The 27,432-nt window shown below is 52.1% G+C and overlaps 2 protein-coding genes across 3 annotated transcripts; one reads left to right on the top strand and one right to left on the bottom strand.

Moving 5' to 3' along the window:
• Positions 1–1,172: 1,172 nt before the first annotated feature.
• Positions 1,173–10,434, top strand: EPHB6 (EPH receptor B6). 2 transcript variants are annotated; one of them, XM_063099673.1, is made up of 18 exons: positions 1,173–1,303; positions 2,824–2,921; positions 3,227–3,427; positions 3,720–3,784; positions 4,025–4,802; positions 5,490–5,645; positions 5,961–6,311; positions 6,462–6,586; positions 6,767–6,929; positions 7,189–7,303; positions 7,489–7,541; positions 7,703–7,822; positions 7,975–8,222; positions 8,470–8,643; positions 9,168–9,317; positions 9,545–9,738; positions 9,861–10,016; positions 10,154–10,434. In XM_063099673.1, exons 3-18 carry the CDS (start codon positions 3,328–3,330, stop codon positions 10,260–10,262), a joined length of 3,057 nt encoding a protein of 1,018 aa, XP_062955743.1. In that variant the 5' UTR covers positions 1,173–1,303; positions 2,824–2,921; positions 3,227–3,327; the 3' UTR covers positions 10,263–10,434. The 2 variants fall into 2 exon arrangements, with proteins under 2 accessions (XP_062955743.1, XP_062955744.1); XM_063099674.1 differs by lacking the exon at positions 2,824–2,921.
• Positions 10,435–11,100: 666 nt separating this feature from the next.
• On the bottom strand, positions 11,101–27,195 carry TRPV6 (transient receptor potential cation channel subfamily V member 6). Its single transcript, XM_063100995.1, has 16 exons — positions 27,106–27,195; positions 25,625–25,872; positions 17,553–17,650; positions 17,301–17,423; positions 16,803–16,940; positions 16,399–16,497; positions 16,095–16,270; positions 15,432–15,578; positions 15,140–15,352; positions 14,566–14,652; positions 14,389–14,465; positions 13,980–14,145; positions 13,604–13,670; positions 12,950–13,218; positions 11,763–11,869; positions 11,101–11,380 (listed from the first exon to the last, which is right to left on the bottom strand). Exons 1-16 carry the CDS (start codon positions 27,193–27,195, stop codon positions 11,101–11,103), a joined length of 2,385 nt encoding a protein of 794 aa, XP_062957065.1.
• Positions 27,196–27,432: the final 237 nt, after the last annotated feature.

Genomic DNA, 27,432 nt, shown 5'->3' with positions numbered 1-27,432 from the left:
TTCTGGAAAGAGGCCAGCTTCATGTTGTCATTAAGATGTATGCTAAGGCTATACAAACGTGCCTTACTGCAGCCACAAGCAACTGGCTACTTGTATTATGGGTCATCAAAGCAAATACCTTGCCATTCTTCCTCTTCTAGAATGTTCTCTATTGTACAGCTGACATTATCTGCAGTGCATCTTTTCTGTCTTGTTTGGCAGTCTTTCAAAAAAAATTCATTGAGATGTTTCCGAAATATCTATCATTCCTTCTCCATGATTATTTGTCTAGTTGTAAGTTTAGGAGGACACAGTGCTTATTGTTTCTTCTTTGTACAGATTACAGAATCCATCCATGTTCTGACTGAAAGAGACTATTTTAAAGCATATCTTCTGGGCAAATGGTAGGATAGTCTTTATTGTTAAAGAACTTGCTGCTGGCATTTTCTATTCTCGATAGCAGCTTTCCTAAAGACTCTAGGGTACTGGGTAGAATCTGGTTTGCTTTGGTGTGTCAAGCTTGTCTCCAATTTAAGCCATTGAAAGTTTGGGGGATGCGCCTACAGCATGAATTACTTCGGGATATTAATTCAACAGTTGTTGCTGATGGTGCCAGTGTTACAGAAGTTAAGAGCTACATATGCTTTTTACTTCATGATCTCCATGTTCTCTGAAGCATTTATTTAGTCTGTGAATGATCCTAGTAGCATTGGGGACAGTATTTGCAAAGGAACAATTTACCATGTGGATAAACTTGCTTGCCTCCATAGTCTATAAATTGAACTCTCTGTTTCACAAATAGGATGATAGAGGTATGAAAGGTAAAGTTTCAGGGGCTAGTGGCAGATGCCCACAACACCTCACATATGTATGTAGAAATTGTGTCTCTCCGTGATAACACTGAAGGCTTCATCTTACAGCACAGCCAGCATTATCAGAAAAAAATTATGTTAGTAGGAATCAAATTATGATTTTTATATCTATCTAAGTTAAATATAGGCTTGTAGTTTGATTTCAGTTTTATTGTGAAATGGGCAGTTTTCAATACCACTATGGCTCATAAGGCCACATATATGCAGGAGAAAATGGGTCACAACTTCCCATCCAACTGGCTTTTTTCACTCTCAGTCCTGTCTCTTGAGCAATCTGGGCAACATGTCTCTTGTTTTGCTTCTCAACAGAAATAAAGGGATTATTCTGCTCTTATCCACATGACCCACTGACTTGTGAGACTCAATCACGAGGAGAGATAGACCACCACCAATCCCTAGATCAACAAGCAAAGGAGGCGCAGAGACTGTTTGTCTTTCTCGTCACCCTGGAGGTAGCCATTTGTCCTGTTCGGATGCTCGGGAGCATAGTGGGGTGCCTTCTAAAGGCTAGGGAAGGTTTATTAGAAGAGGTAGCTTGTTACATAGTTGCAAGAAATAATTTTGAGAGCATGAACTCTATTTTGATTTATTTTACTGAGCAGTTATTATTTGCAGTTTTCAAATGAAATTTTAATTAATGATTTAGTTGAAAAGGTAATACATATGCAAGATTTTTAAAATGCAAAAACTAGAGGGAATATAGTGAAAGCACATCTCCCTTGCACCGCCCCTTCCCCTAGTTCTCTTCCTTTGCTTTTCTTTTGTGTATTCTTCCATAATATCCTTCCATACATATGTATATGCATGTCCTTCTTAAGTTAACAAATGGGAACTTTCTTTACGTTGTTCTGTACTGTACTACATTCATTTGGAAATTATTTTCATATCAGTCCATTAACAGTAGCCCATATTCCTTTTTAAGGATGTGCCATAATTTTTTAAACATTTTCCTATTGATAGACAGTTCGTTTACAGTCTTTTCCCTTATCAACAATTCACAATGAATATTTTTGTTCAGACATCTGTGCAAACTGATACAAGTTAACAGTACCTAAAGGACAAATCCTCAGAAATGAAGCTGCTGAATAGATATTGCCCAATTGTCCTCCCGAGAGACAGTGGTCCAGTTTGAACTCCTAAGCACAGAGTATGTAAGAGAACCTATTTCCCATACCCTCTCCAGCACAATCTCAGAGGTAAAAATGGTGTCTTAGTCAATTGGGGCTTCTATAACAGAGTGCCATAGACTGGGCTGTTTATAAACAATAGAAATTTATTTCTCACAGTTCTAGAGGCTGAAGTCCAAGATCGGGGTGCCAGCATGGTGGGTTCTGCTGAGGGCCCTGTTCCGGGCTTCAGGCTGCCTTTTTCCTTTATCTTCACAAGGCATGACAGACAGAGGGATAGAAAGCCCTTTGAGGTGTCCTTTATAAGGGCACTAATCCCATTCCTGAGGGCTCCCGGCTCATGACCTAATTACCTCCCAAAGGTCCCACCTCCTAATACCATCACCTTGGGGTTAGGATTTTAACATACAAAAGGGAGGGATGGGCGCAAATATTCATTCTATAACAAATGGCACGTCACCGTGGTTTTAATATGGCTTCCTTTAAATGTGAGCAAGCAAGCAACTTTTCATATGTTTCAGTCTTACTTTTATTTTTGTGTAAGCTATACCAGAAAATGAACCCCTTGGGGGTAGAGAACCTTTGCTCACAGAGTGTATGCCAGACCTGCATGGCTCTGTCCCTTCCCTCCACTGCTGTTTATCACACAGAATCTTTATGCCTGTGTTCTTTCTGCATCTGTTCTCTTACCTTCCCCCCGTCCTACCCCACAGCCATCCTTCTTTCTGTGTCCCTCCCACTTCAGTGACTCTCTGAAACGTCTGCAGTATCCAGGTCTGACGGGGGCGGGGTGGGGGTGGTGGTGGGGGTGATGGAACAGCTTCTTACCCACCTGCCTTTAATAGGAAGAGTCTTCCAACTTCCAGCACAGGGTGGCTCTTGGAGGAAGGGAGGAGAGTAAAGGAAGAGAAAGAACTGCTACAATTCCTTCTGGAAGAAAAGAGTAAGATTGGCTCATAACTCTCCTATGCTCCACCTTGAAGAGGGTGGGCCATGCTAACACATGGAGATAGGGTCGCACGGGGAGGAGGGAGGGGCGTCCCAGCACGTGGCCCTCCAAGACAGTCCAGTTTGCACAGATTTACGGTAGACAGTAAGCAACCTGCCGGCTCCCAGTCCCACGGTGGGTGCTGGGGTAGTTGGAGAGCTGTGAGAGGAGACACAGGGACAGGTTTTAGAGTCTGGGCTGTATGTGAAGAAATGCAGCTTCCTCCCACCTGCCTCTTCTGGTCCTATGTGTCTCCCTAGAAAGCAAGCTTGGCTGCAGACTCCCAGTCTTGCAAAAGCCACAGCCCCATCTGGGAGCAGGATGGTGGCTGGGGCCATGGTGGGAGCCCTGAAGATGCCCCATGGCTACTGAGGGAGCTGCCTGGTCAGGGAGCAGAGTGGCGGGCATGGTGTGCAGCCTGTGGGTCCTGCTCCTGGTGTCCTCAGTTCTGGCTTTGGAAGGTAAGAGGGAGAGGAAACAGGAGAACGCTTGCCTGCCAGTAAAGACCCAGAGCAGGTGGGAAATGGGAAAGATTCAGAAAAGGGTGAGGACATCAAAAGAGGAGAAAAAATGAGAGGGTAACCAGGGCCTATATCAGGTTTTTCAGAGAAAAGATCCTTACAGCTGTGCTCCTGCTGGCAAAGTAAATGGACCAGGGAGGGAAATTATTTTGTTCCCAGAAGGAATGGAGTGGGGGGGTAGCAGTGCTGGCTGGAAGTGTGGCCACGGTGTGCCCTTGTTCTCTCTGGGCAGAGGTATTGCTGGACACCACAGGAGAGACCTCTGAGATCGGCTGGCTCACCTACCCACCAGGTGGGGTGAGTGCCACGCTAATTCTGAACCCATTTTCCCTGCCCTTCCCTCCCTGTGGAATTCAGAAAGGAAACCCTGGGTAAAGATGGGTAGGACAAGACTTCCTCCCTCCAGAGGAACAGGGTGTCCTCTCCCTGCTTTGTTTGTCATTGATTGTAAGTCTCAATGGAAGAGCCGTCCCCCCCTCCCTGGACCCTCTCCCCCAAACCCCGAGCAGCTGATGCTTATCTTGGCCTTCCCCACAGTGGGACGAGGTGAGCGTTCTGGATGACCAGCGGCGCCTGACCCGGACCTTCGAAGCGTGTCACGTGGCAGGGGCCCCCCCAGGCACTGGACAGGACAATTGGCTGCAGACACACTTTGTGGAGCGGCGCGGGACCCAGAGGGTGCACATCCGACTCCACTTCTCTGTGCGGGCCTGCTCCAGCCTGGGCGTGAGCGGGGGCACCTGCCGGGAGACCTTCACCCTTTACTACCGCCAGGCCGAGGAGCCCGACGACCCCGACAGCGTTCCGGCATGGCACCTCAAACGCTGGACCAAGGTGGACACAATTGCAGCAGACGAGAGCTTCCCCGTCTCCTCGTCCTCCTCCTCCTCCTCCTCCTCAGCGTGGGCTGTGGGACCCCACGGGGCTGGGCAGCGGGCCGGGCTGCAGCTGAACATCAAGGAGCGGAGCTTCGGCCCCCTCACCCAGCGTGGCTTCTATGTGGCCTTCCAGGACACAGGGGCCTGCCTGGCCCTCGTGGCGGTCAAGCTCTTCTCCTACACCTGCCCGACTGTGCTCCGGGCCTTCGCCTCCTTTCCTGAGACACAGGCCAGTGGGGCTGGGGGGGCCTCCCTAGTGGCAGCTGTAGGCACCTGTGTGGCTCATGCAGAGCCGGAAGAGGATGGAGTAGGGGGCCAGGCAGGGGGCAGCCCCCCCAGGTTGCACTGCAATGGGGAGGGCAGGTGGATGGTAGCCGTCGGGGGCTGCCGCTGCCAGCCTGGACACCAGCCCACGCGTGGAGACAAGGCCTGCCAAGGTGAGAGCCCTTCCCCTTGCCCTGGCCCAAGACCTCCCACCTGCCCCCAGCCTGTGGGCTCCTCTCCTGAATAGCCCAAACTTCATTTTGTCCTTGAAAGGTCAGGAATAAGCCTTCGTTGGAAAGGACCCTTGTTTTTCTCAATTTTATTTCCCAAAGCACACAAACCTGCTCTCATCCACTCATCTGAAACTTCTGGAACCTCCTGGAGTCTTCCTCAGCAATTGCTGATAATCCTAGGACTCCAGGTGTAAGAGCTGATGAGACCAAAAGGAGTCAGACTCCTGGGTTTCTTTGGGATGGTTACCATCTAGTTGGGAGAGGTCACCGCAAGGCTGGTGACCAGGATGCAGGTGGAAGAGGCAGTGGACACCTGCTAAGGAGAGTGATTCTGCAGCAGGAGGCCTCCGCAGAGGGAGCTTATGCAACCAAGCCAGAAACACCTAGCTCTGGTGCTCTGCCTGCCTGTAGCCCCCAGCACACCTCACTTTTTCCATCAACGGAGATGATTCTGTCCCAGCAAATGGCAGAAGAAATCTCTGCCTGAGGGAAGAGTGGGTAGAGGTTAGGTCTCAGGAGGAAAGGAGAATCAGCTCTGGGGAATGGAAGGCTGCCAGGACACCTGTGTAGGTATGCTGGTAGGTCAGGCAGGGTCTCTGATGCCCCACTCTCCTCTCTGCCCCTCAGCCTGTCCCAGGGGCTTCTACAAGGCCTCAGCTGGCAATGCCCCCTGCTCACCGTGCCCTGCCCGCAGCCACGCGCCCAACCCTGCAGCCCCCGTGTGTCCCTGCCTCCAGGGCTTCTACCGGGCCAGTTCTGACCTGCCAGAGGCCCCCTGCACAGGTGAGTGCCCCCCGCTCCCTACCTAGCAATGAAAAAGAGATGGGAGTGGGGCCAGAAGTGGGGGAACCTGCAGGCAGCAGTGGGGGGGTCCTTTGCATTTGGAGTGATTTCTCTTTCTTTCTCTTGTTTCCTTGGTTTCCTCCCCACCCTGCCCTGCACCCTCCTCTCCCTGTCCCCATCCTCACCTGGCCCTCTTCTGCCTCTCTCCTCCCACCTGCCTTCTCTGCTGTCATCTCCCCTCTGCACCCTTCCTGCCTCCTTCCTACAACTCCCACCTTCTTGGCCCTTTTTCTTCCACACCCTCCGGGCCCCCAGGCCCTCCATCGGCTCCCCAGGAGCTTTGGTTCGAGGTGCAAGGCTCGGCGCTCATGCTGCACTGGCGGCTGCCTCAGGAGCTGGGGGGGCGAGGGGATCTGCTCTTCAACGTTGTGTGCAAGGAGTGTGGAGGCCACCAGGAGCCCAGCAGCGGGAGTGCTTGTCGCCGCTGCAGGGATGAGGTGCACTTCGACCCCCGCCAGAGGGGCCTGACTGAGAGCCGAGTGTTAGTGGGGGGGCTCCGAGCACACATACCCTACATCTTGGAGGTGCAGGCTGTCAACGGGGTGTCTGAGCTCAGCCCCGACCCTCCCCAGGCTGCAGCCATCAATGTCAGCACCAGCTACGAAGGTGAGCCCATCTCCCTGCCTCAAGGAGCCTTGCCTCAGCACTTGAGAAGCCCCTTCCCCATTCCTGTTCTCCAGCCCGCCCCCAACCGGGGATGCTCCTGCTCCCAGGAACTCTTACCCCCCCCTCACACCCCCTCCCCCCACACCCCAGTCCCCTCTGCAGTCCCTGTGGTGCACCAGGTGAGCCGAGCATCCAACAGCATCACGGTGTCTTGGCCGCAGCCCGAACAGACCAATGGAAACATCCTGGACTATCAGCTCCGCTACTATGACCAGGTGGGCAGGAGGACTGGGGCACTGCGGCAGAGCTGGTGGGTGCCTGCAGTCCCCACAGTGGGGCAAAGAGGCCCCACGGGGACTGAGTCTGAGTCCCGTCCAATGGCGAGGGTGGGTAGGGGCCTTGGGGCATGAGGGGCAATGGGGGCTGGGCAAGGAGTGAGTGGCTATCACCCCCAGGCAGAAGACGAATCTCACTCCTTCACCCTGACCAGCGAGACCAACACTGCCACTGTGACGCAGCTGAGCCCTGGCCACATCTATGGTTTCCAGGTGCGGGCGCGGACTGCAGTGGGCCATGGCCCCTATGGGGGCAAGGTCTACTTCCAGACGCTGCCTCAAGGTGAGGGGAGGCCTGGATAGGCAGGGGGAGATCTCAGGGGCTAGTGAGGAGTTTGAGCACTGTCCAGGCTTCAAACGCTGCCCCAGCATGCTCCAGACCAGGGGCTGTGTGGAGAGGAAGACGGAGGAGAGTGTTTGCGGCTGAGCAGCGGACCTCAGCGGCTTTTGGGGTGTTGGGGTGTGGGGGCGCCTGAGGGCTTGAGGGGTGTGCAAATGCATATGGGGGGCCTGGCCACCCTGACCTGGCTCTGGTCCCTCAGGCGAGCTGTCCTCCCAGCTTCCAGAGAGACTGTCCTTGGTAATCGGCTCCATCCTGGGGGTCTTGGCCTTCCTTCTGCTGGCGGCCATCACTGTGCTGGCTGTCGTTTTCCAGCGGTGAGAACCCCTTCCTGCTGCGCCTGCTGCACCCCGCCCCAGCAAAATTCACTCGACAGCCCCACCCAGAGTCCTGGCAGAGTAGGGAAGGAATGGCCTGGCGGGCGTCCCCTCCCTCGACAGATCCCTAGTGGGGTGGGGGCAGCAAAGGGTACGTCATTCCAGGTCTCTGGTTTGTCCTTCAGGAAGCGGCGTGGGACAGGCTACACGGAGCAACTGCAGCAGTACAGCAGCCCAGGTAGGGAGTGGGGAGGCGCTGGGCGCAGGGCAGGCGAGGCTGGGCTTCTCCAAGGTCGAGGGAGCTCCTTGGCACCACCTTGGAAGTGAGAGGGTGTGTCCAGGGTGTGTGGGCAGCCCCACCTGGCACCACACCCCATCCTGTTCCTCATACCCTTACAGGGCTGGGGGTGAAGTATTACATCGACCCCTCCACGTATGAGGACCCCTGCCAGGCCATCCGAGAACTTGCCCGGGAGGTCGATCCTGCATATATCAAGATCGAAGAGGTCATTGGGGCAGGTACTGCAGGTGCAAGGAGGGGCTGGGTGGACTGGGGCTCCCTTGTGAGCCTCCCCTGCCCAGGATCCCTTCCAAATATGGCAGGATACCCACCAGGAGCCCTCCATCGGTTCTCCCTTGACCCCACCCCCAGCCTGCACCTGTTCTCCCAGGCTCCTTTGGAGAAGTGCGCCGGGGCCGATTGCAGCCCCGAGGACGGCGGGAGCAGACTGTGGCCATCCAGGCCCTGTGGGCTGGGGGCACTGAGAGCCTGCAGATGACCTTCCTGGGCCGGGCTGCAGTGCTGGGCCAGTTCCAGCACCCCAACATCCTTAGGCTGGAGGGCGTGGTCACCAAGAGCCGGCCACTCATGGTGCTGACGGAGTTCATGGAGCTCGGTCCCCTGGACAGCTTCCTCAGGGTCAGTCCAGCTGGGGTGGAGGAGGAGGGTCCTGGGGCCCAGGAAAGCTTGGGCTTCTCAGCTCTTCCCAGAGACAGAGCCCTATACCTTTGTTCCCTTCCGCCCCACCCCCACAGTCTCCATCCTTTCCTAAGCCTCTTTCTGATTCACAAATCTCAGCCCTCCCCGCCCCTGCCACACCAATGTCCACTGTGCAGTGTGTGAAGGTTCCTCACCCTGCCGCTGACCTCTGTCCCTTGCCCCTCAGCAGCGGGAGGGCCAGTTCAGCAGCCTGCAGCTGGTGGCCATGCAGCGGGGAGTGGCCGCTGCCATGCAGTACCTGGCCAGCTTTGCCTTTGTGCACCGTGCGCTCTCTGCCCACAGCGTGCTGGTGAATAGCCACCTGGTGTGCAAGGTGGCCCGTCTTGGCCACAGTCCTCAGGTGAGAGCACAGCCTTGAAACTCAGCATCCTTCAGCAGTTGCTGGAGGATGAGCTGGAACCTGGGGTGGGCACCTCAGGTGGGATATCATAGTGTCTGCAGTGATGGAGGCTCCCCTTTGTGATGGGGAGATAGAAGCCTGGATGAGGGGGAATTGAGGGCTTTCAGGGACCAAGACAAAGGAAGGGGACTGGGGAGGGCAGCAGACCAGCAGAAGTCTAGAACCACCTCCTGCCCTCCCCCTAATGTGGAGGCTACACAGACTCCGGTGTCAGCACAGCTGGGTACAAATCCTGAACACCCCACTCTCCAGCTTTGTGACCTAGGACAAGTTCATATTCCCTATGCCTCACCTTCTGCATCTGTAAAATGGAGATAATATCATCCACCCTACAGTGTTGTTATGAGGATTAAGTGAGATGCTTGATGTGAATCCCTTCACTCTGTGTCTGAGCACAGAGTTGCACAGTCAGTGTGACTATCACTGGGATTAGGGCTATTGTTGCTCTTGGCTCCACCCCTCAGGGCCCAAGTTCTTTGCTTCGCTGGTCAGCCCCAGAGGTCATTGCACACGGAAAGCATACAACATCCAGTGATGTCTGGAGCTTTGGGATAGTCATGTGGGAAGTGATGAGTTATGGAGAACGGCCCTACTGGGACATGAGCGAGCAGGAGGTGAGCACTTGACCTGGGTGTCGCTGATCCCCACCTCTGGCTCCCCCAGGCTCACACATTCTAATTCACAGTCTCACATCTCATGGCTCTAGTATTCCATACCTTCGAGTTCTTTCCCCACTCCAATCTCATGCTCTGCCCGATTCCAGCCCACCTTCTTACCTAACAATATACCCCCCTCTACTAGCAGTTGCTTCCCATCATCATATTCTTTCTCTGACCCTCAGGTACTGAATGCAATACAGCAGGAGTTCCGGCTGCCCCCACCTCCAGGCTGTCCTCCTGGACTACATCTGCTTATGCTGGACACTTGGCAGAAGGACCGTACCCAGCGGCCTCACTTTGACCAGCTGGTGGCTGCATTTGACAAGATGATCCGCAAGCCAGACACCCTACAGGCTGGGGGGAGCCCTGGGGACAGGTCTGGAGCTTGGGGCTGGAGCCCGGGGAATCCAGGGAGGGTAGATGCAAACCAAAAAGGAAACTGAGAAGAGGGGGCTAAGATGAAGAGGAGACCTTGACCTGCTTGTCCCTCCCCCTTAGACCTTCCCAGGCCCTTCTGAACCCTGTAGCCCTGGACTTCCCTTGTCTGGACTCACCCCAGGCCTGGCTTTCGGCCATTGGACTGGAGTGCTACCAGGACAACTTCTCCAAGTTTGGCCTCTGCACCTTCAGTGATGTGGCTCAGCTCAGCCTGGAGTAAGCAGGGAGAGGTGGGATGGGGGACGGATGCTCTGGGCCTCAAGCCAAGGGTCGTGTCGGGGATCTTGGAGAAGCTTTGATTTGATCTTGGAGAAGCTTTGTGGCCCACATTTGATCCACTCCCTCCCCACCAGAGACCTGCCTGCCCTGGGTATCACCCTGGCTGGCCACCAGAAGAAACTGCTCCACAACGTCCAGCTCCTTCAGCAGCACCTGAGGCAGCCGGGCTCAGTGGAGGTCTGAGGCCCGGGCAGGAAGCTGTGAACTGATGATGCCCGTGGCTCATCCCTGGATGCAGGTCCGAGGAGGGACCTGTGAGGTGTGGACCGGGCTGCATCTCGGCTTCTGGGAGAGGCATCCACCACACTAAGCCCAACCATCTGGACACTGCAATCCCCAGTCCTCCACCCCTCCACTAGCCTTCCCGCATTAAAGGGAAAGAAGGGAACTGGCAAGTTCGGGTGTGGTGAGGCTTCAGTCTGCAAGGAAGAGCTAGGGAGGCCTCTGAGGAGGAGCAGAGGGGTCGGAGCGGGCAGGTGGTACTGCCAGACGCAGAAGGGGAGCGGGGCAGGGAGCAGGAAACAACTTTATTGGGAGGTTCAAGGTGGCGAGAACCAACCCATCCTTACCCCACCCTAGAGCAGTGCCTGTCTCCCTCCTTCACACACCTGTCTGTAAGCCCAGCGCCTCCCCCTACACCTGCCTGGAGCATCCCGGTAAGGGCTCTCCTTTTCCTGTTATGACACTGGGGTGCAGACTGTGCACCTGAGAAGGCAAGGCTGCCCTTAAAGTGCTCAGACGTGCAGTGGGACTTCCACGAGGGGGTGAGGGATTGCAGCAGCCAGGCTGCCCATGCGAGCCTTAGCCCTGTGCTTGGGGTGGGGCATGCCCCACAGCATCAGTTTCCATGTGCTCTGGAGCTGGAGGTGGAGTGGCCACCTGAAGCAGTGATTCCCAGCGTGCACTCCTGGACCTGGGAGGTTAGACTTCTAGGTTTCTGTTGTTTTTGTTTTGTCTTGTTTTGTTTTTGATGCTCCCAGGAAAGTGAGAGCAACTTGTATGCCCAAGCGAGCGTAAGCGCTCAGATCTGATATTCCCAGCCCTCCCCATCTTCCAGACCCCTGTTGATCAGCCCTCGCAGGTCTCTCCTTAGGGTCCCTTGCCGAAGCCTTTCCCAGTTGGTGCTACTACGGGAGGTACTTCGAGAAACCGAGGGTGTAGGAAGGGACTGGTGGACGCCAAAGGGGCAGCCCAGCTCCAGTTTTTCCAATGAGTCTTTGTCTAAGTCAGATCCCGGGTTGTGGAAGGCTTGTGCATAGCGCTGGATCCGCTGCCGGTTGAGATCTTGCCTGTCTTCCACCCTGTGGGGGCAGGAGGACTTGAGAGATGGCCAGAAATTGAAGAGGGGATCCAAGACCAATACTTGACTCCTATTCTTTCTCTATCCCCCATCCCCACCATTAGTGGTCTTTCCCTTCTCTGCAACTGGTGTGGGCATAGGGCATCCCAGCCCCATGGTAGCCAGGCCTCAGGAAGCAGCAGGCTCTGGTCCACCAGCTCTGTAGGTGCTTTGAAGGTGCAAGCTAATGGGTCCTCTTCCCCAGCAGCTCAGTCAGTGGGCATGGAGACTAGGGAGTGCACAGGCTTCCATAGGGCCTCTGGGTGCAGGAGGTTGTCTGAGCAAAGGGACACCCCTACAAATGAGGTTGCTCATGGGATGCCCAGCCCCGCATCATCACTCACCGCAGGAACCAGCGGTCCCCCAGGCCATACTCGCGCCCGCAAATCCCGGAGCGAGGCCACATGCAGCGGGGCAGCTTCCGCTCCAGCATCACCGTGGTGGCCACGACCTGTGTGTGGGGACAGAAGGGGAAGTCAGAGAAGAGGCTGGGTGCTGACTGAAAAATGAGAAATGCTGACTGAGGAGATGGGTGGAAGGAGCGGACACCAGGCGGAGGGAGGACAGTGTTGCAACAGTGGGGGAGCTCGGGAACTCATGGTGTCCCAGAGGTGACAAACAGCCCCTGTCTGAGATAGTGGTGTGAGCTTTGCTGACCCTCTCCTGCAGGAGAGAGTTGATGGACTTGGGCCACACAATTCTCTGCCCAATGTGGTGACATCCATGGGGAAGCCGGGTGGGATGCTGGGACTGAGAGACCTTGTTCCAAGAAGAGGGATGGGAGCAAAGGCATATAAAGGGGTCTTAAGGGCTTCATGACATTTTGGCCCTACACACATAAAGTCCACTTATAAACATTCTAGTTGGAAACTTAATATCAGTATATTTTCATGGAGAAAATATTTTCCTGAGCAAATCCCATCCAACCAAGCTTAGCTTTTTACTGTTTTCTACACAGCACAATTCAATGCTTTCCCATTTAGGGAATTTCCATTTTTATTTTGCTGACAATTTTTTTGTTGAGATAAATTATTTTCCAAGTATATTTTTTTAATGAGGGTCTGATTCATCTAATGGCCTTTTATCCCCATCGTGGTGATCTGACTGAAGATAGCTTATGTTACTACAGGAAGTTTCTGTGGCATTATTTTTAACGCATCTAATTTGTCTGGGTCAAATTTTTCAGACTTAAATATTGTCAAGAAAATTTGATACTCCAGTTTTTGTCTGGGAACAAATCTTACTGGATGCAATTTTAGCCACTGTTAGTTTTATTCTTGATTTATTTCTTGTCAACGATTCTAGAAAAAAAACAGGTTTTAATTATTGAGAAAACTGAGAGGCATTATTTTCAGGTCTTCTTGTATTGCTAATCCAATTCTTTGGTACACTTTGCATTATTTTTCTTACTGTTCAATAACTGTCCAAACATATGTAGGGTCAAAATATTCTGCTTCTCTCTGGGTGTGGCCAGTCCCTTGACAGGAAGGAGGTGACATGCACTAACCCTCCCAGCCACCAGGGGGCTCACCTGGGCCCTCCAGAGCTCATCCCGCTCATGGGCCACCCGCCAGTGCGTGTCACCCATCATGGCAATGAGGAGGTTGAGCATGAGCAGCCCTGCGATGATGGCGAAGGCAGCGTAGGTGATGCTGTACATGAAGGGCAGATTCACGTTGTAGTTGGCAGGGGCATCGATGATCATGAGGAACAGCTCAAAGGTACTAAACAGTGCCATGGGGTAATCATAGAAGTGGCCCAGCTCCTCAGGGTCCTCTGTCTGGAAGATGATATAGAAGGCTGCTCCAACCAAGGGGGGAGAGTTACCATGGCAACCGTACCGATGACGATGACTCCCCACAGCAGGCTCTTGGCTGCCAATTTCAGTCCTGTCCCCTTCATCTCCAGTAACACCATCCCAGACCCCCAGTGCTCCACACTTTGGCTTCTTTTGTTCCCTTATTTTCTACAAGGCTCATCCTCCTGACCTCAAGAGCCATCTCTCCCCAACACTCCCGATTTTCTCTCACCTCTGGGTTATGTCCTATCCTCAGACATTGTATGGCCTTCTGTCACCTCTGCCTTCCCTCCCTCCCTTCTCCAAGTTTAGTCAGAGGCATTCTGTGCTCTCTAGTTTCCTCCAGCCTCTCCCCTCTACGATCCCCATCCTGGACAGATGATTTACCTGAGGCAAAGCCCAGGATGACCACAGCCATCAGCCAGCAGAATCTCATCAGGTCACCAAAAATCATCTAAAGGGAGGAGAAGGCAGAGAGAACATCTCCACACATCCCCCAGGCAATCGCCCCATCCACCCTCTAACCCCGACAAGTCTGACAGCTCCACCCTCCAGGACAGGGATGGGCAAACTATGGCCTTTAGGCCGAATCTGTCTGGCTTGATTTGCTAATATTTTTAAAGGACTGTTAAAAAGGAGATTAGGCAACAAGATGATATGTGGTTGCAAAGCCTGAAATATTTACCATTTGGCCCTTTACAGAAATGTCTGCTGACCCCTGCTTTGGGACCTTTCTTTAGGAGGCTTGTGGGGAGGCACCAACCTTCTGGATCATGATGGTGAAGGGGCCCAGCATCTGGAATCCTCGGGCAAAGTACATGACGTTGCACCAGCCCAGCACCAGGGCAAAGGACATGGGCACCACCTCCCCGTTGGTGTTGGTGAGCCGCATCACCATGGTCACCAACACCATGAAGGCATAGGTGATGCTAGGGAGAGAAGCCAGGGGGAGTAAGAGGAAGGCTGGGATCATCCTGGGGACCCAACAACAGGAGTGTCGCTGGGACAGTACACACAATCTCAGACTCAGCCTTCACAATTTCAGTACATAGGATCACACACACATCGCTAGATAGGGACTTCTGCAGTTGAGGTTCTCTGGAAGTCAGGAATACAGGGAATAGAAGTGGAGCCCTACTGAGGGAAAGGGTTGGGGGTGAGGAAGGACTCACATGATGACGTGGAATGGCCCACCAAGGATGGTGTGTCCAAAGAAGCGAGCAACCCCCACCCTGAAGATGTCTGGAATCTGGAGAGAAATCAGGAAGACACAAAGGCACGTGAAGACCAGAACTCGGGCTGGATCCCTGGGGCAGACAACCTCACCCTGGATCCCATCCACACCTCACCTCTACCAGCAGGATGATCACAGCCCCAATGACAGTCACCACCTCCCCCACCAGCCGGATGTCATCCTTGGGGGTCACGTAGGCTTCCTGAGGGGGGATGGGGGTGGTCAAAGCACTCAGGGCATCTCTGCATCTGCTCTGCCTGTCTGGTGCCTAGGGCCACCAGCCGGCCAGATTCCTTTTAACCTGTTAGGTTCAGCTATTCTCAAACTCCACGCTTCGAGTAAGAGCGCGTAAGTTGAGTACTCCTTATACAAAATGCCTGAGACCAGTAGTGTTTCAGATTCCAGATTTTTTCAGATTTTGGAGTATTTACAGATACTTAACCAATGGAGCATCCCTGACTTGAAAATCTGAAATCTGAAATCCTCCAGTGTGCATTTCCTTTGAGGTTCATGTTGGTGCTTGAAAACTTTTGGATTTTGGAGCATTTTGGAATTCAGAGTTTTGGACTAAGGATGCTCAACCTGTATGTGAGGGGAGAAATGAGGGTGTGAGGACAGGAGGATGGTACCAGTCTGAGAAAGAACAGAGACCTGAGTCCTGCCCTGATCTGTTCCTCCTGGGGTATCACCTGAAGTAGCTTCTGCTGTAAGAGGCTGTTGTCCCGGGGGTTGGTGCGGTTAGTGGTCCTGGGCTTCAGGGGGCGGTGGACACAGCACATGGTGAAGCAGACGATGTAGAGCAGGTATATGGCACCCAGCACACAGAAGTACGGCTGCCCATACCTTTTCCACTTGAGGCTCACCAGCTCTTTCACTGGCGTCTGGTCCAGGATCTGACGAGCCTGCAGCAGAAAGCAAGCTGAGCAGGCAGCTCAGGGACCCTGCCACCCCTCCCCACCGCACCCTGACCCAGACCCGTACCTCCCGCTTCTTGGTGGTGACGATAAGCTCCAGCAGGGATTGCTCATCCCCTGAGGAGTCAATCTCCGTGAGGTCGTAGAGCGTGGAGGTCAGTGGACCGTATGTCCACTGGATGTGCTTCCGCTTCTGCATCAGGTGCTGGAACATCTGAGAGAGTGTGGAGAGGAGTTAGGAACAGCAAGCACAGGGGACAGTCACCGAGTGTGCTTGGGAGGCATGTCAAGGAGGAAAGCCCCACTGGAGAGGCTGGTTGCACTTCACGGAATGACCACAGTCTTTGGAGGCCAGAAGAACCCACATTCATGCCGACCTTCTAGTTTCCTCTCCCTCCCCCATGACTCCATGTATGGCTTGGGGAGGGGAGATGAGAAGCAGGAGGGCTGATGCGCTGGGACCTGCAAGGGCAGATAATCCCAGCATGTGATCTAGACTCTGTAAGTCCTGAACACCTTGGGAGAGAGAAGTAGGCAAGAAAGGGAAGAGGGGACAAGAGAGATAGGGGCTGAGAGAGAAATCCCAATCTGAACTAAGAATGGGACCTAACTGTCAGGGCTGTATGCTCACATGTATTTTCTCCCAGGGTATGTTCACACCTATTTTATCCCAGTGGGTAGGATGAGGGTCATTAGAAAGATGCACTGGGGTGGGGGGAGTTGCCCTCACCACAGTGTTGCCCTCCACTCCAGCCAGCTTGAAGGGGGTGAGGCCCTGGTGATTGGGCATGAGGTCCAGGGACTGCAGGTGGCCCCCACGTCCATCGTAAGACAGCAGCAAATTGTACATCTGGCAGGCGAAGGTTTTGTTGGGCTGGAGGGTGAGGATGTGCAGCACTGTGTTTCCTGGGGGAGGACATGGGGTGTCAGGTGGGCATAGGCCCAAAGTCCCTGGTGTTCCCATTCCCACCCTGGAGTCAGCCTGAGGGCTGTCCCAGCTCCTCCCTCACCCCCCTGCACATCCCAGCTCTTACCCAGGGAGTCCCGAGCCCGGATGTCTGCTCCATACTCAATGAGCAGCCGCACGATCTCCTTGTTGCCCACACAGGCAGCAAAGGACAAAGGGTGCTCCCCTGGGGACACAGATGGGTATGTGGCAGGAGAGTGCAGGATCATAATATGGGATGGGCAGTTTCCCCAAACAGATGCCTCCTTCTCCCCCACGTCTCACAGCTCGGGGGTTGGGGAGGCTTGTCTAGCAGAGCCAGTGGAAGGGACAGTGCAGAGGAGGGTCATGGGGAGATTGGGTCTCTGGCCTAATTAAGCCCTCTAAGGGCGGCCCCTCCCAGCTTCAGGCAGGCCCTCCTTGGCCCACTCTCCCCTTGCCCTTGCCCACCTCTCCACCTGTCCTTCCTCCCAGCCTGGCCCTGGATCTCACCATAGTAGATGAGGTTGTGGGGACTGCGGCGGAAGGCAGTGCCTGTGGCTCTAGCAGAGACGCTGGCCCCGTGGGCTAGCAGGGCTCGCACCAGGTTCACATTCTGGTTCACGACAGCAATGTGCAAGGCAGTCTGACCTGGCTCGGAGACAGCCATCAGTCAGGGGTCTGTCCCCAGGATCTTGCAGGGGGTACCTCCCATGTGCACGCAAGGTCTTCTTCCCCAGGGTAGTCTGGGACAGAGGGCAGGGAGTCCTGGGGTGTTCAGGGTTCCCAGGGGTTCTCTTCCCCTTCTCTGGGCCCCTGGCATTTCAAGGTCAGGTTGTTCAAATGATGTGCAATTGGGGTTCACAAGGAAGAAGGGAGACAGAGAAGAGAATAAAGAGTAGGGAGGCTCAGAATTCCTCTTTGGTCTCCCCAAATTATCCACCACAGATACTGACTTGAACTATCCCACAGGGCACCCCTACTCTCCACCCTGGCCCCTGGGCCTCTCACCATCATAAAGCTCAGATGTCATGGGTTCAAAGACCAGCTCCGGGGCTACCTCCATCAGCACCAGGGCGGCCTCCAGGTTGTCGTATAGGGCTGCCACATGCAGTGCCGTCTCCCCCAGTGCTCCTGGCATTCATGGAGAGAACAGTCATATGGCCTCTGTGGGGCAGGGGAATCAGGACAATACTCAGGGGCCCACAGCACAAGGCCTTGGGCTCTCCCAGGAAGCCTCATGTGTGGGGCCCTGCTCCTCACCTCTCTGATGCACTTCACAGGCCTCATACTTGAGCAGCTTGTTCAGAGCATGGACGTCATTCTCTTTGGCAGCCAGAAGGAGAGGAGACTCCCAGATCCTACAGGGAAATGACATGAGAAAGGCGGATACAGTGACCACGCCCACATGAGGAACGAGGGGCAAGGGCCTTGCTCCCTCCCATGTGGACATGTGCCTCGGCAGCAGTAAAGCTCCAGGTCCTCGATCCAGGCAGATGGGGCACTGGAGTGCAAGGTCAACCGCTGTCTTTTCTCTTGACGGTCAGTTAACACAAAGCAACTTTTTGCCATTTGGCTTGTGTGGGAGACTGTCAGTGACTCATTCCCTTCCCCCCAGGTGCTGGGGCTAGAATGTTCGGAGTGTGAATGTCTTATCTGTGCATTTCAAGGTAAGGAGGGAGGGATTTTACTCAAGCACGCATTCACCTCCTGACCAGTTTACCTTGGAAGTGGAACTGTTTTAGCCTCACCAGGTGCCCAGAGATTGCCCTCCCGGATAAGCTTTGTTTTGCAGGCATGAGGGGTACAAGGAGTTCCTCTCTCATGTTTGCGGAAGAAGGCAATATGCAGAGGGTTTTCTCCTGTTGCCTGAAGCTCTGCATACTTGACCTTCTCAACAAAACCCTTTGATCCTGCTGCTTTTCTCCCTACAATAGCATCTTCAGGACTCAATCCCAAAGTAACAGTGGCCCCTAAGAAAAAAAGCCTGGCTCTAGGATTCCCTTTCTCCTGGGTGCTCATTTATTCAATCACTCATGTTCTCTCTCTCTCTCTCTCTCTCTCTCTCTCTCTCTCTCTCTCTCTCTTTCGTATCCCATGTTAATCTCTGAAGCCTTCCTTCTTAAAGTGGACCTCTGCATCATCAGCATCACATGAGTGCTTATGAGACAGGTAGCTCTTGGGCCCACCCTTTGCCCTAGTAACTCAGAATCTACAGTCTAAGAAGATCCCCAGCCGACTCCCATGCACATTGAAGTTCGAGAAGAATTGCTGCCCCACTAGTTGTTTGAGCGCGGCCCCTGCATGTGAAACACCTGTGGTGATAATACATCAGCGGCAAGCTCAGGAATGTCCATTTTCTAACAGTGCACATTACAGTTTGGAAAGCAATGGTCTCCATTATTCTCAGACCAGCTATCTATAGGACCTCAGGCACTACTTTATTTTCTCTATTAGTACATATGAAGAGGTAAAATATGACCAACAATGACAGATGCAGAGAAACTAGAGAGTCCAGTTTGGAAGATTCATTGAATTTCATGTGGATCTGAATGTTCTCATTCTGCCCTCTGACCCTTCTCTGGTTTACCCAATTTTGGTTTCATGGACTTTTTTTCTGGTCCCTAAGTCAGATTATAGTCTCTCCTTGACTTATCATGGCTTCTCACTTGTTTTAGGCAAAATCATCTTCTCTGACTCCCCAGATCATCTCTCAAGTCTTATTTCTGAAAATAACTAAAATTCTATTTTAAAATCAGAACTTACCCCAGCTAATACACATGAATCCCTTTTATTCAATTTTCTTTCTGCTTGGGGCCATTTGGTCTTTCTATGGGAGGGAATAAAATAACCCCATTTATCCATAGATGGCCACTTACGTGACATACAAAAAGACATAGGCAGGAGCTCACGTCCTCAAGTGCTAGCAGTGGTAAGAAATCTGCTCCAAGAGCTGGGTGTGGGAGGGCGATCAGGAAAGGAGAAATGAGCTCACACAGCTCTTCTACCCAAAGCCCCTGGTCTCCCCACTTGGCACGTGGCAGCCTCCAGGTCCTGTCAGTCAACATTGAAAGTTCTCTCTATATCAGTTTCTACTAACCCTCATTCATTCATGTCCTCATCTCCAGCCTAAGGTTAGCAAACTATTCTCCTAATTAGTTTCCCTGCACCTTATCTACCCCCAATCCATCCTTCTCAGTACTGCCAAGATGATCTTTCTAAATGGCAAATGCAAGTACAGCTTGCAAAAGTTGATTGGTCCTGAAATGCATGATGATAGGGATCAGGGAGGCCCTTTACGCTCCTTGTGCAACCACTTTTCCACCCTCTGTCCTTTCCGCTCATTCCTCATACCCAACATTTTGGTCTCACCACGTGCCTCAGCACTTCATTTTTTTTTTTTTTTTTTTTTTTTTTTGTCATTTTTGTGACCGTCCGCACCGCGCTCAGCCAGTGAGCGCACCGGCCATCCTTATATAGGATCCAAACCCGCGACGGGAGCACTGCTGCGCTCTCAGTGCCGCACTCTCCAGAGTGGGCCACGGGGTCGGCCCCGTGCCTCAGCAGTTCAGAGCACACCATTTTCCTGATGCCTGCAGTCTAGGAGGGCTCCTTCCTCCGAGAACCCAGCAACCCCACCCATCGATTGTTGGTTGTCTATTATGTCCTCCCTGTGCCTGGGAATATGCCTAGCATGGAGCAGATGCTCACTAACACTATGTGCAGAATAAATGATCCTGTAGCAATGGCAAAAGGTGGTTTGGCTTTCCTGCCCCTCCTAGTGTCGCCATCAGCTACCCTCTAAGCCAACCCTAAGCAAACATATCATCCCAGTGGAAAATAGTATGCTTGGTATGCAAACACAGCTGCAAAACAAGTTTTCTACACTCCTTTTACCAACACCATCCAACAATTCATCTAAACCCCTCTTCCATGGATATTTTAGAGCCAGCACTAAAACGGGGGAAAAAATAAAGAACGTTTTCCCCAGCACCACACACACACACACACCCTCCCCCAGGAGGTTTTCCACTCTCTCCTTTGGCCTTACTTTTATTTCAGCATCTTTTAGTGTGTGTTGTGATGAGTGGTTGTCTCTCCCTTTTACACTCGGGGTCCAAGGGCAGAGATCAGCCACTTACTCATCTTTGTATCTCTTCCCTGCTCCCTGCCCTCCTCCAATTCACTCCTGGTTTTGTGCCCCATTTTGACCAAATGTGTGAAAGGTTAACTGCAGAGCTAGAAATGGATCCCAGGGGGTGCCTCACCCAGGTCCAGAGCTCTGCTTCCTGCTCCCTAAGATATGAGTGGGGGTGTTGTCAGCAGCAGGCCCAGAGACTTCCCTTTTGGTCTGTATGCATTTCTGAAGTCTCTAAGTGTCACCCACAAAACTCCATTCCCTTTCTGTTCCTTTTCTTGCCTCTGTGGTTGCCTTAGTGGGCTTGGGGAGGACAAGGAACTACTGTCAGACCTAGGGGTGCCATACATACCAAATAAAAATACAGGATGCTTAATTAAATCGAATTTTAGACACACAACCATTTTATTTATTTATTTATTTATTTATTTATTTATTTATTTATTTATTTATTTTAGTATAAGTATTTCCCATATGATATTTGGGACATACTTATAACAACTTATTCATTGTTTATCTGAAATTCAAATCAAACTGGGTATCCTGTATTTTATCTGTCAGCCTAGTCAGACAACACCCTGGGTGAAGAACCAGCTTATGGCCTAATCTAGGAAGGTTTGTAGAGAACTGGCCTCCTCTGGTTGCAAACTCCAGGATCCAGCAAAAAGGGTGGCCAGGGTGTGGGTGGGTTTCAAGAGCATCAGGCAGAGTCATTACTTGCAGTGACGTCATAGGACCACAGGGGACAGCAGAAAAAGCCCTAGTTCACAATCTTAGCGGTAAGGCAGACCCCAAGACACCTGAGTATAGAGTATCATCAGGTCCCCTAAAGAAGGTATACGGAGCAGACCTACACAGAGATGTTTGTGCTTGGTGCACAACTAGTTTCTTAAGTGGAAGCCCATTAGAGGAGTTTAGATCACAATTGGGAGGGAAGGGGTGCTACCGGGATCTAGTGCTCAGAGGGCAGGGACACTGCTAAAGATCCTGCATAGGACAGTCTCCCACAACCAAGAATTATCCTGCCCAAAACATCAATAGTGCCAAGAGGGAGAAACCTTCATTCAGAGGAACAATTATTCATAATCCACTTTAGAAAAAGAATCCTTTACACTAAAAAGAATTAGAAATTCCCTATACATAAAAAATGTTTTCTGACAGATTCTTAAATACTCAACTAAGGGAGAAACAAAAAGGTGAGGTCTTTTAAGCTCTGACTGATTAAGTAGCAAAAAGAACTCATAGTGCAAATCTGAAATTATAACAATACAAAAGGTATTTCCAGGCTCTAGAATGTTTTATTTTACTGGGCAATTAATTATAAAACTGAACAAGTCTAGTTCAGTCTTAGGGTGGAAACCTAACTATGGGGTTCCTGGCACAAAACCTAGCACATTTTTTTGTTGCATAAATGAATCAATGATCTCCCCCTCAGGGCCACCAAACAAAACTCTCTGACTTCCCCATCCCTGTACCGTCCACCCCAGCCCGTCCTCTGCTCCCCTGTTCTTGTGGATATGCATGTCTCTGTGTGCTATGTACATGAGCCAAGTTTTGTTTTCATTTGCTGAGAAGCAAGGCAGGATCAGGAGTCTTGAGGAAAGCTCAAACAGAATTTTAGAGCTAGCAAATCCCCAGAGATGGAGTCTGATCTGTTCATGCAACAGATGAAGAAAGAGGCCAGAGATCTGAAGTGACTTGTCCAAGCAAGTCAGAGACAGAGCTGGGACACATGTCCCATTTACCATTTCTCTGTGTTAATCAGGATTGGAAGAGGGGTTAGAGAAGACACAGGGAACATGCATGCATTCCACTGGTGCCTCCACAAGCACGCTCCAGGGTTAGCCTGCCCTCTGGGTGGGGTTGGCAGTACACAGTATGGCTGCTCAGAGCACGTGCTCCAGGTGGACACAATTCTGTTAGGAGGAAGTTCACAGCCCCTCTAACTCCTGCCTTCGTTGAGAGTTGCCTTTTTACTGTTTGTTTGTTATCACAATAATCCCATTTGTTAAATTTCCTTCTCAGTTTTCAAAGCAGCATCTCACTTATCACTTTTGCTCTTTACAACCCTCTAACACTGAATAATTCTCCCATTTTTCAGAAAAGGAAACTGAGGCAGCATGGCTAAATTACTGCCTGAAGATCACACAGAGTTAAAGGTAGAAAGCTTGGCCAAGAACCTAGCTCTAGGCTCTTACCACTAAATTATGTGGTTTTTCTAGTTTTATGACTCCTCCTGATTTTTACTGGGGTCAGGGGGCAGGCAGAGAGCAGTGACCACAGATGAAGGAAAAAGCAGTCATGTGTAGGGAGGAGGCATACATTGAGCACTTGTGGGCCACCTCCTTCCAGCTTGGGCTCCTGGCACTGGGACGAGGAAGGCAAAGCCCTGGGGAAAGTGGCTATTTCAGAGACTTGGAATCGGGCTGCCTGTCTAAATGCTGCAACTCCTATCATGGAAATAGTTGCATGTGCATACAAGTAGGTATGTGTGTGTGAATCTACCAAGGCAGGAGTGTGTAATGCACTGCAGAGTCCCAGGGCTTACTTTTCCCAGACACTTTAATCCACACATACTCATACTTGTAAACTATCTAACTAACCATAGGAAAACCCCCCAGTGGGCACTGCCTTCTTTCCAAACTGCTCCTGGGGGAGATGAAGTACAGCATGGGGGGCTCAGGGGGAGTCAGGTTAGGTGGCCTCTGTGAAGCTGCCTGGCACACCCCACACCAGCTGAAAACAGATACCGTGGCTTCCTCCTCTATGTTTCCGTAACACTCATTTACACCTTTCTTGTGACGTTCACCAGGGTCACCTCCAACCCAAATATATGCATATTGGTACATTTTGCCCATCAGAACGGGAGCTCCTTGAGAGCAGGAAATGTGTCATATTCATTTTCTGCAAACTTAGGAGATTGCCTTAAGCTCAATAAATATTTAAATATTTAAATATTTAGGAAATGAGAACTCAAGCCCAAGGGGAAGATGATCTGGAGGAAACAGGAGAAAGTTGAGTTCAGCTTGATCACCACAATGTGGATATAAGCAGAGGTGGGTGCATGACTAAGACCCAAGAAAAGTCTACCAAAGAGAGAGGAACATTGGGTTCCTGACATCCTGGAGAAACCTTAAAGAGTTCCCTTCTCCCTGGACCATCCTCTAACCCACAGAATCCCACAGGACCCCACGCCAAAGTTCCCCCTCAGGGTCCTCCTTGGCACAAGTTATGACTTCAACACTTACTTGCCCTGGGCTCTGGGCTGGCCCCATTCTTATGGGATAACAGGACCTACCTCCCAAGGGCTATCATCGAGATCATATACAACAAAGCAGGTGGTGGTAACCATTACAGTGCCGGGTTCCCAGTACCTTGTTTGCTCCTTTCTCCCATCAGCTCACCCCTCACCCATCCATATTATTCTTATTTACATAGTCATCCCATGTTTATCTAGTTGCCCCCATGTCTTCCCTTTGCCTGGATGACTGCACAGACTGGGAAACTCTCCTTCCTGGAAATTCAGGGTCCTTCCAGAATGTACCCACCCAAAGGGGGGTCGATACTCCAGGCACCTGGTGCCCAGGAAGAAGAAGGCTGAGAAACTATGGAAGCAGACAGAAAAATTAGAAATGGAGGGGGGTCCCTCTAAATGGTGGCATTGGGCTTTCCTAGTTCAAGGCCGCAGACAAGGCCCACCAGATGGCCTCAAGAAGACGTGGGGGCAGACAAGCAGAAACAGCCTATTCTCAGCTAGGCCACAGGCTCCAGCCCAGGTCCTTCCCTCTGTCCTCCTTCACGTGGGCACCCTCCATCACCCCTTCCAAGCCCCCAGATTATCTGTGCTCTGTGCCTGGCTCCCCCAACCCAGGGTCCCAAGAGAGGGAAGAGGATGAGCGGCACCAGTGACAGCTGTCCTCTAACAACAGTGCTATTCTGTTGCCCCAAGATGTCATCAGCCAAACATTCACACGGCCCCCTCTCTCCCAGGCCTGGGGGGAGAGGTGGGTGGCTGGTGTGAGAGGCAGGAAGACACAACTCAAAGGAGGAGCACATCCCCAGCCCAGAACCCTGGAGCCAAAGAAGAGAGAGCACAAGGGCTCCAGGCAGACTCCGGTCAGCCCCCTGCCTTTGGAGATGGAGAGAAACCCTAAGACAAAAACTTCAGGCTTTCCTCTACCAAGAGATAGTATCTGCCTCCTTAGGGGCCCAGGGAAAGTCCCCAAAGGCAGGGCTTTCTCCTTGTGTGCCACCAGCTGGATGGGAAAATCCATTAGAGACCTTGAAGAGGAGACGACAAGCAGGGATGGCCCCAAGGATCCCTCGACTTCTCCTGCTGTTCTTAACTAGCTCCAAACCACCATGGTGGAGGGGAAGTCAAATGAGTGTAGGGAAGTTTTCAGGGGCTGGAAGCAACAAGCGAGATTTCCTCAGGACTCAAACTTTAAAGCTGTCATGTTCTCCCACCTGAATGCGAGAGTGAGCGAGCCCCGGTTGCTAACACATCTGGTATTTCGGAGGGTTACCCGTGCCCCCCGACCACCACCACTAGAGAGAAATAAACTCCAGGACTGGGTCCAAGCTTTGTTGGTCTTCATGCAGCACCACTTCTGCTCCCCACCCCTCGCCACCCTAACTGCCTGGCATATAGTGAGGCTTTGGGCAATGTCCGATGAGAGAAATGCACAGGAAAGGGAACTACTCTCATACTCTGTCCTATTTTGTGGTTACTAGTGTCCGCAGTTCCCTCTCTGCTTCATTCGTTTAATCATTCATTCATTCCCACAAGAACACATACACGTCATGTGTGTCTGCCAGGGAGACTATTCCAGAGGAAGGGAGTAGAGCTATAGAAAGCATCGTCCTGGCCAGTCAGTACCTCCTGGCTGGAGGGGTTACGATGCCATTATCCTTGCAAGGCTCAGTGAGGTGCCCGGACTTCAGGAAAGTACTCACAAGAGGCTTGCAGAATTGAATTGGATCTTAAAGATAGTGAGCACCTGTGTCCATCTCAGCCCACTCCTCTCCCACCTGGCACCCTGGGGCGCTTGCCCCACAGACCATGACTCTTGAGACCCAATGCTCCCTAGGAGACAGTCCACAGCTGGGAGCACCACAAGGACTGGAAACTAGAGGGTGGCAAGAGATAGAGGTGCCAGCTGAGGTGTGGGGTGGGAGTAGACTGGGTGAGACTTACCTTTGCTGCTGCAGCAAGTTCTGCTCATCTCGGCTCTGAGCCCATGACTCCTGTCTCTGGAACCATCTGCAGAATTTGCTCCATAGGCAGAGAATTAGCCCCTTCTTCTTGGTCAGTGATAACCCCATGGGGTATAGAGCCGGCTCCTTGGGGGGCTGAGGCCGGGGCCAGACCCCGACTGAACTCAGCCTTGGGGCTGCATCAGCCCCCCCAAGGGCCGGCCTGCCCTCTCCCTGTAGAGGTCCCGTCTTCTACGTCCCCTCTGAGTCTTCCCTTGGCTGCCCCGCCCCAGCCAGTCTGGAAAGGGCTCAAGTTTGTACACTTGGCAGAGCTGGGACTCTGCAGGGCTTGTCCGCCTGGAGCTCCTGTTGGGAGTGAGCAGGAGACTTACAGACACTCCCTCCCTCCTCCTAAATTACCTGTGATTTAAAGAGACAGGCCTCAGACCTGCCTACCTTGGGGGCCTGAGTCAATTCCAACTCTCTCTCCACCCAGGTCTCTCTCCCCACCCCGAGCCAGTCATGCCAGAGGAGGCCTTCAAACAGATTGGCAAGGCCTCCCCAGGACTTTGGGTCATCGGTGAGGTGACCTTTCTGGGAAGGCCTGGACAGGTCAGGCTAGACTGAGGGACTCCAGGCAGTATGGGAGGAGGGGGAGGAGCCAGGGCAGGCCCTGCCCAGGACTGCGAGTCCCCTGGAGTGAACGCCCATTTTCTCACAGTGTTGTTTCTGTCTGCCTCCTTCCCCTCTGCTCTCTGTGCCTCCCCCTACTTAGGTCCTGGACTCTTCCAGTTTCATCTCTCACCTGGCCCAGGATAAGTAGAGAAGATTCTTAGTTCTCCCAAACTCTCCTCTCAGTCCCCTCACCAGCTTTTTCTGTAAAGGGACAGATAGTAAATGTAAATATTTTAGGCTTTGCAAGTCTCTGATGCACTTTTTTGTTTGTTTGTTTGTTTGTTTGTTTGTTTTATTTTAACTTCTCAATATACATTGTAGTTGATTTTTGTGACCCTTTACCTGTTCCTTTCTCCACTCCCTCTCTCCGCTCCCCCCCACTACATCATATTTGTTCACTTGTGAAAAGATGTAAAATCCATTCTTCGCTCACCTCCAGGGCACAGAGTCTAGCTGTAGGCAAACCTCTCTCCTGGAGCTCTAGAAGCCCTCTGCACAACACTTGTGTATGCAGGTTGTCAAATAAAACGCAGTGCACCCAGTTAAATTAGAATTTCAGAGAATTTTTAAAATATAAATATGCCCCAAATTTTGCAAGTGTTTTATCCCGCAACCTTCCAGTGCAGGTAGCATTTATTCACGGCTAGCACACGTTGAGCCCTTTAACTGAGTGTTCTCACATGAACTCACGGCAAACCTGTGAGGCAGGTATGACCTGCGTTTCACTGATGGGAAAAACCAAAGCTCAAAGTGGTAATGTAAATCCCCCAATGTCACAGAAGTGGCAGAGGCAAGATTCAAACCCACTCCTGACTCCAAAGTCCCCCTTCTTTCTGCTCTACCACACTCGCTCTTGTCAGCTGGCAAGCAGCTCTGGAGAGGTGGGATGCCTGGCATGGTCACTCAGGAGAACGGACGGATGGCACACAGCACAGCCCATTGTCAGCCTATGCACAACTCAACAGGAGCTAGCTGGAGGCCACTGTAAAGATGATTCAGTTCACTTCCCCATTTGCAAGAAATTGAGGCTCTGGCTTATCCAAAGTCCCACTCCAAGCCAGGAACCCAATGGCCTGGGGTGTTTAGAGTCACAGATGTGTATGTGTCACTCCCTAGCTTCAGAATCTGATTTTT

This window comes from Cynocephalus volans, chromosome 6 (genome assembly GCF_027409185.1).
Source record: "Cynocephalus volans isolate mCynVol1 chromosome 6, mCynVol1.pri, whole genome shotgun sequence".
Classification (NCBI taxonomy): domain Eukaryota; kingdom Metazoa; phylum Chordata; class Mammalia; order Dermoptera; family Cynocephalidae; genus Cynocephalus; species Cynocephalus volans.
Note: the sequence above shows the minus strand (reverse complement) of the source record. Positions and strands in the feature narration are given on the sequence as shown.

Excerpts from the sequence above, each read along its gene's own strand:
- TRPV6 (XM_063100995.1), bottom strand. The coding sequence starts at position 27,195 with ATGCCAGGCATCCCACCTCTCCAGAGCTGCTTGCCAGCTGACAAGAGC. Across the intron at positions 14,653-15,139 it reads TACAGCAGAAGCTACTTCAG|GAAGCCTACGTGACCCCCAA; the intron begins GTGATACCCCAG and ends ATCCCCCCTCAG. Across the intron at positions 14,466-14,565 it reads TGATCATCCTGCTGGTAGAG|ATTCCAGACATCTTCAGGGT; the intron begins GTGAGGTGTGGA and ends ATTTCTCTCCAG.
- EPHB6 (XM_063099674.1), top strand. The coding sequence starts at position 3,328 with ATGGCTACTGAGGGAGCTGCCTGGTCAGGGAGCAGAGTGGCGGGCATG. Across the intron at positions 3,785-4,024 it reads TCACCTACCCACCAGGTGGG|TGGGACGAGGTGAGCGTTCT; the intron begins GTGAGTGCCACG and ends CCTTCCCCACAG. Across the intron at positions 6,587-6,766 it reads AGCTCCGCTACTATGACCAG|GCAGAAGACGAATCTCACTC; the intron begins GTGGGCAGGAGG and ends TATCACCCCCAG.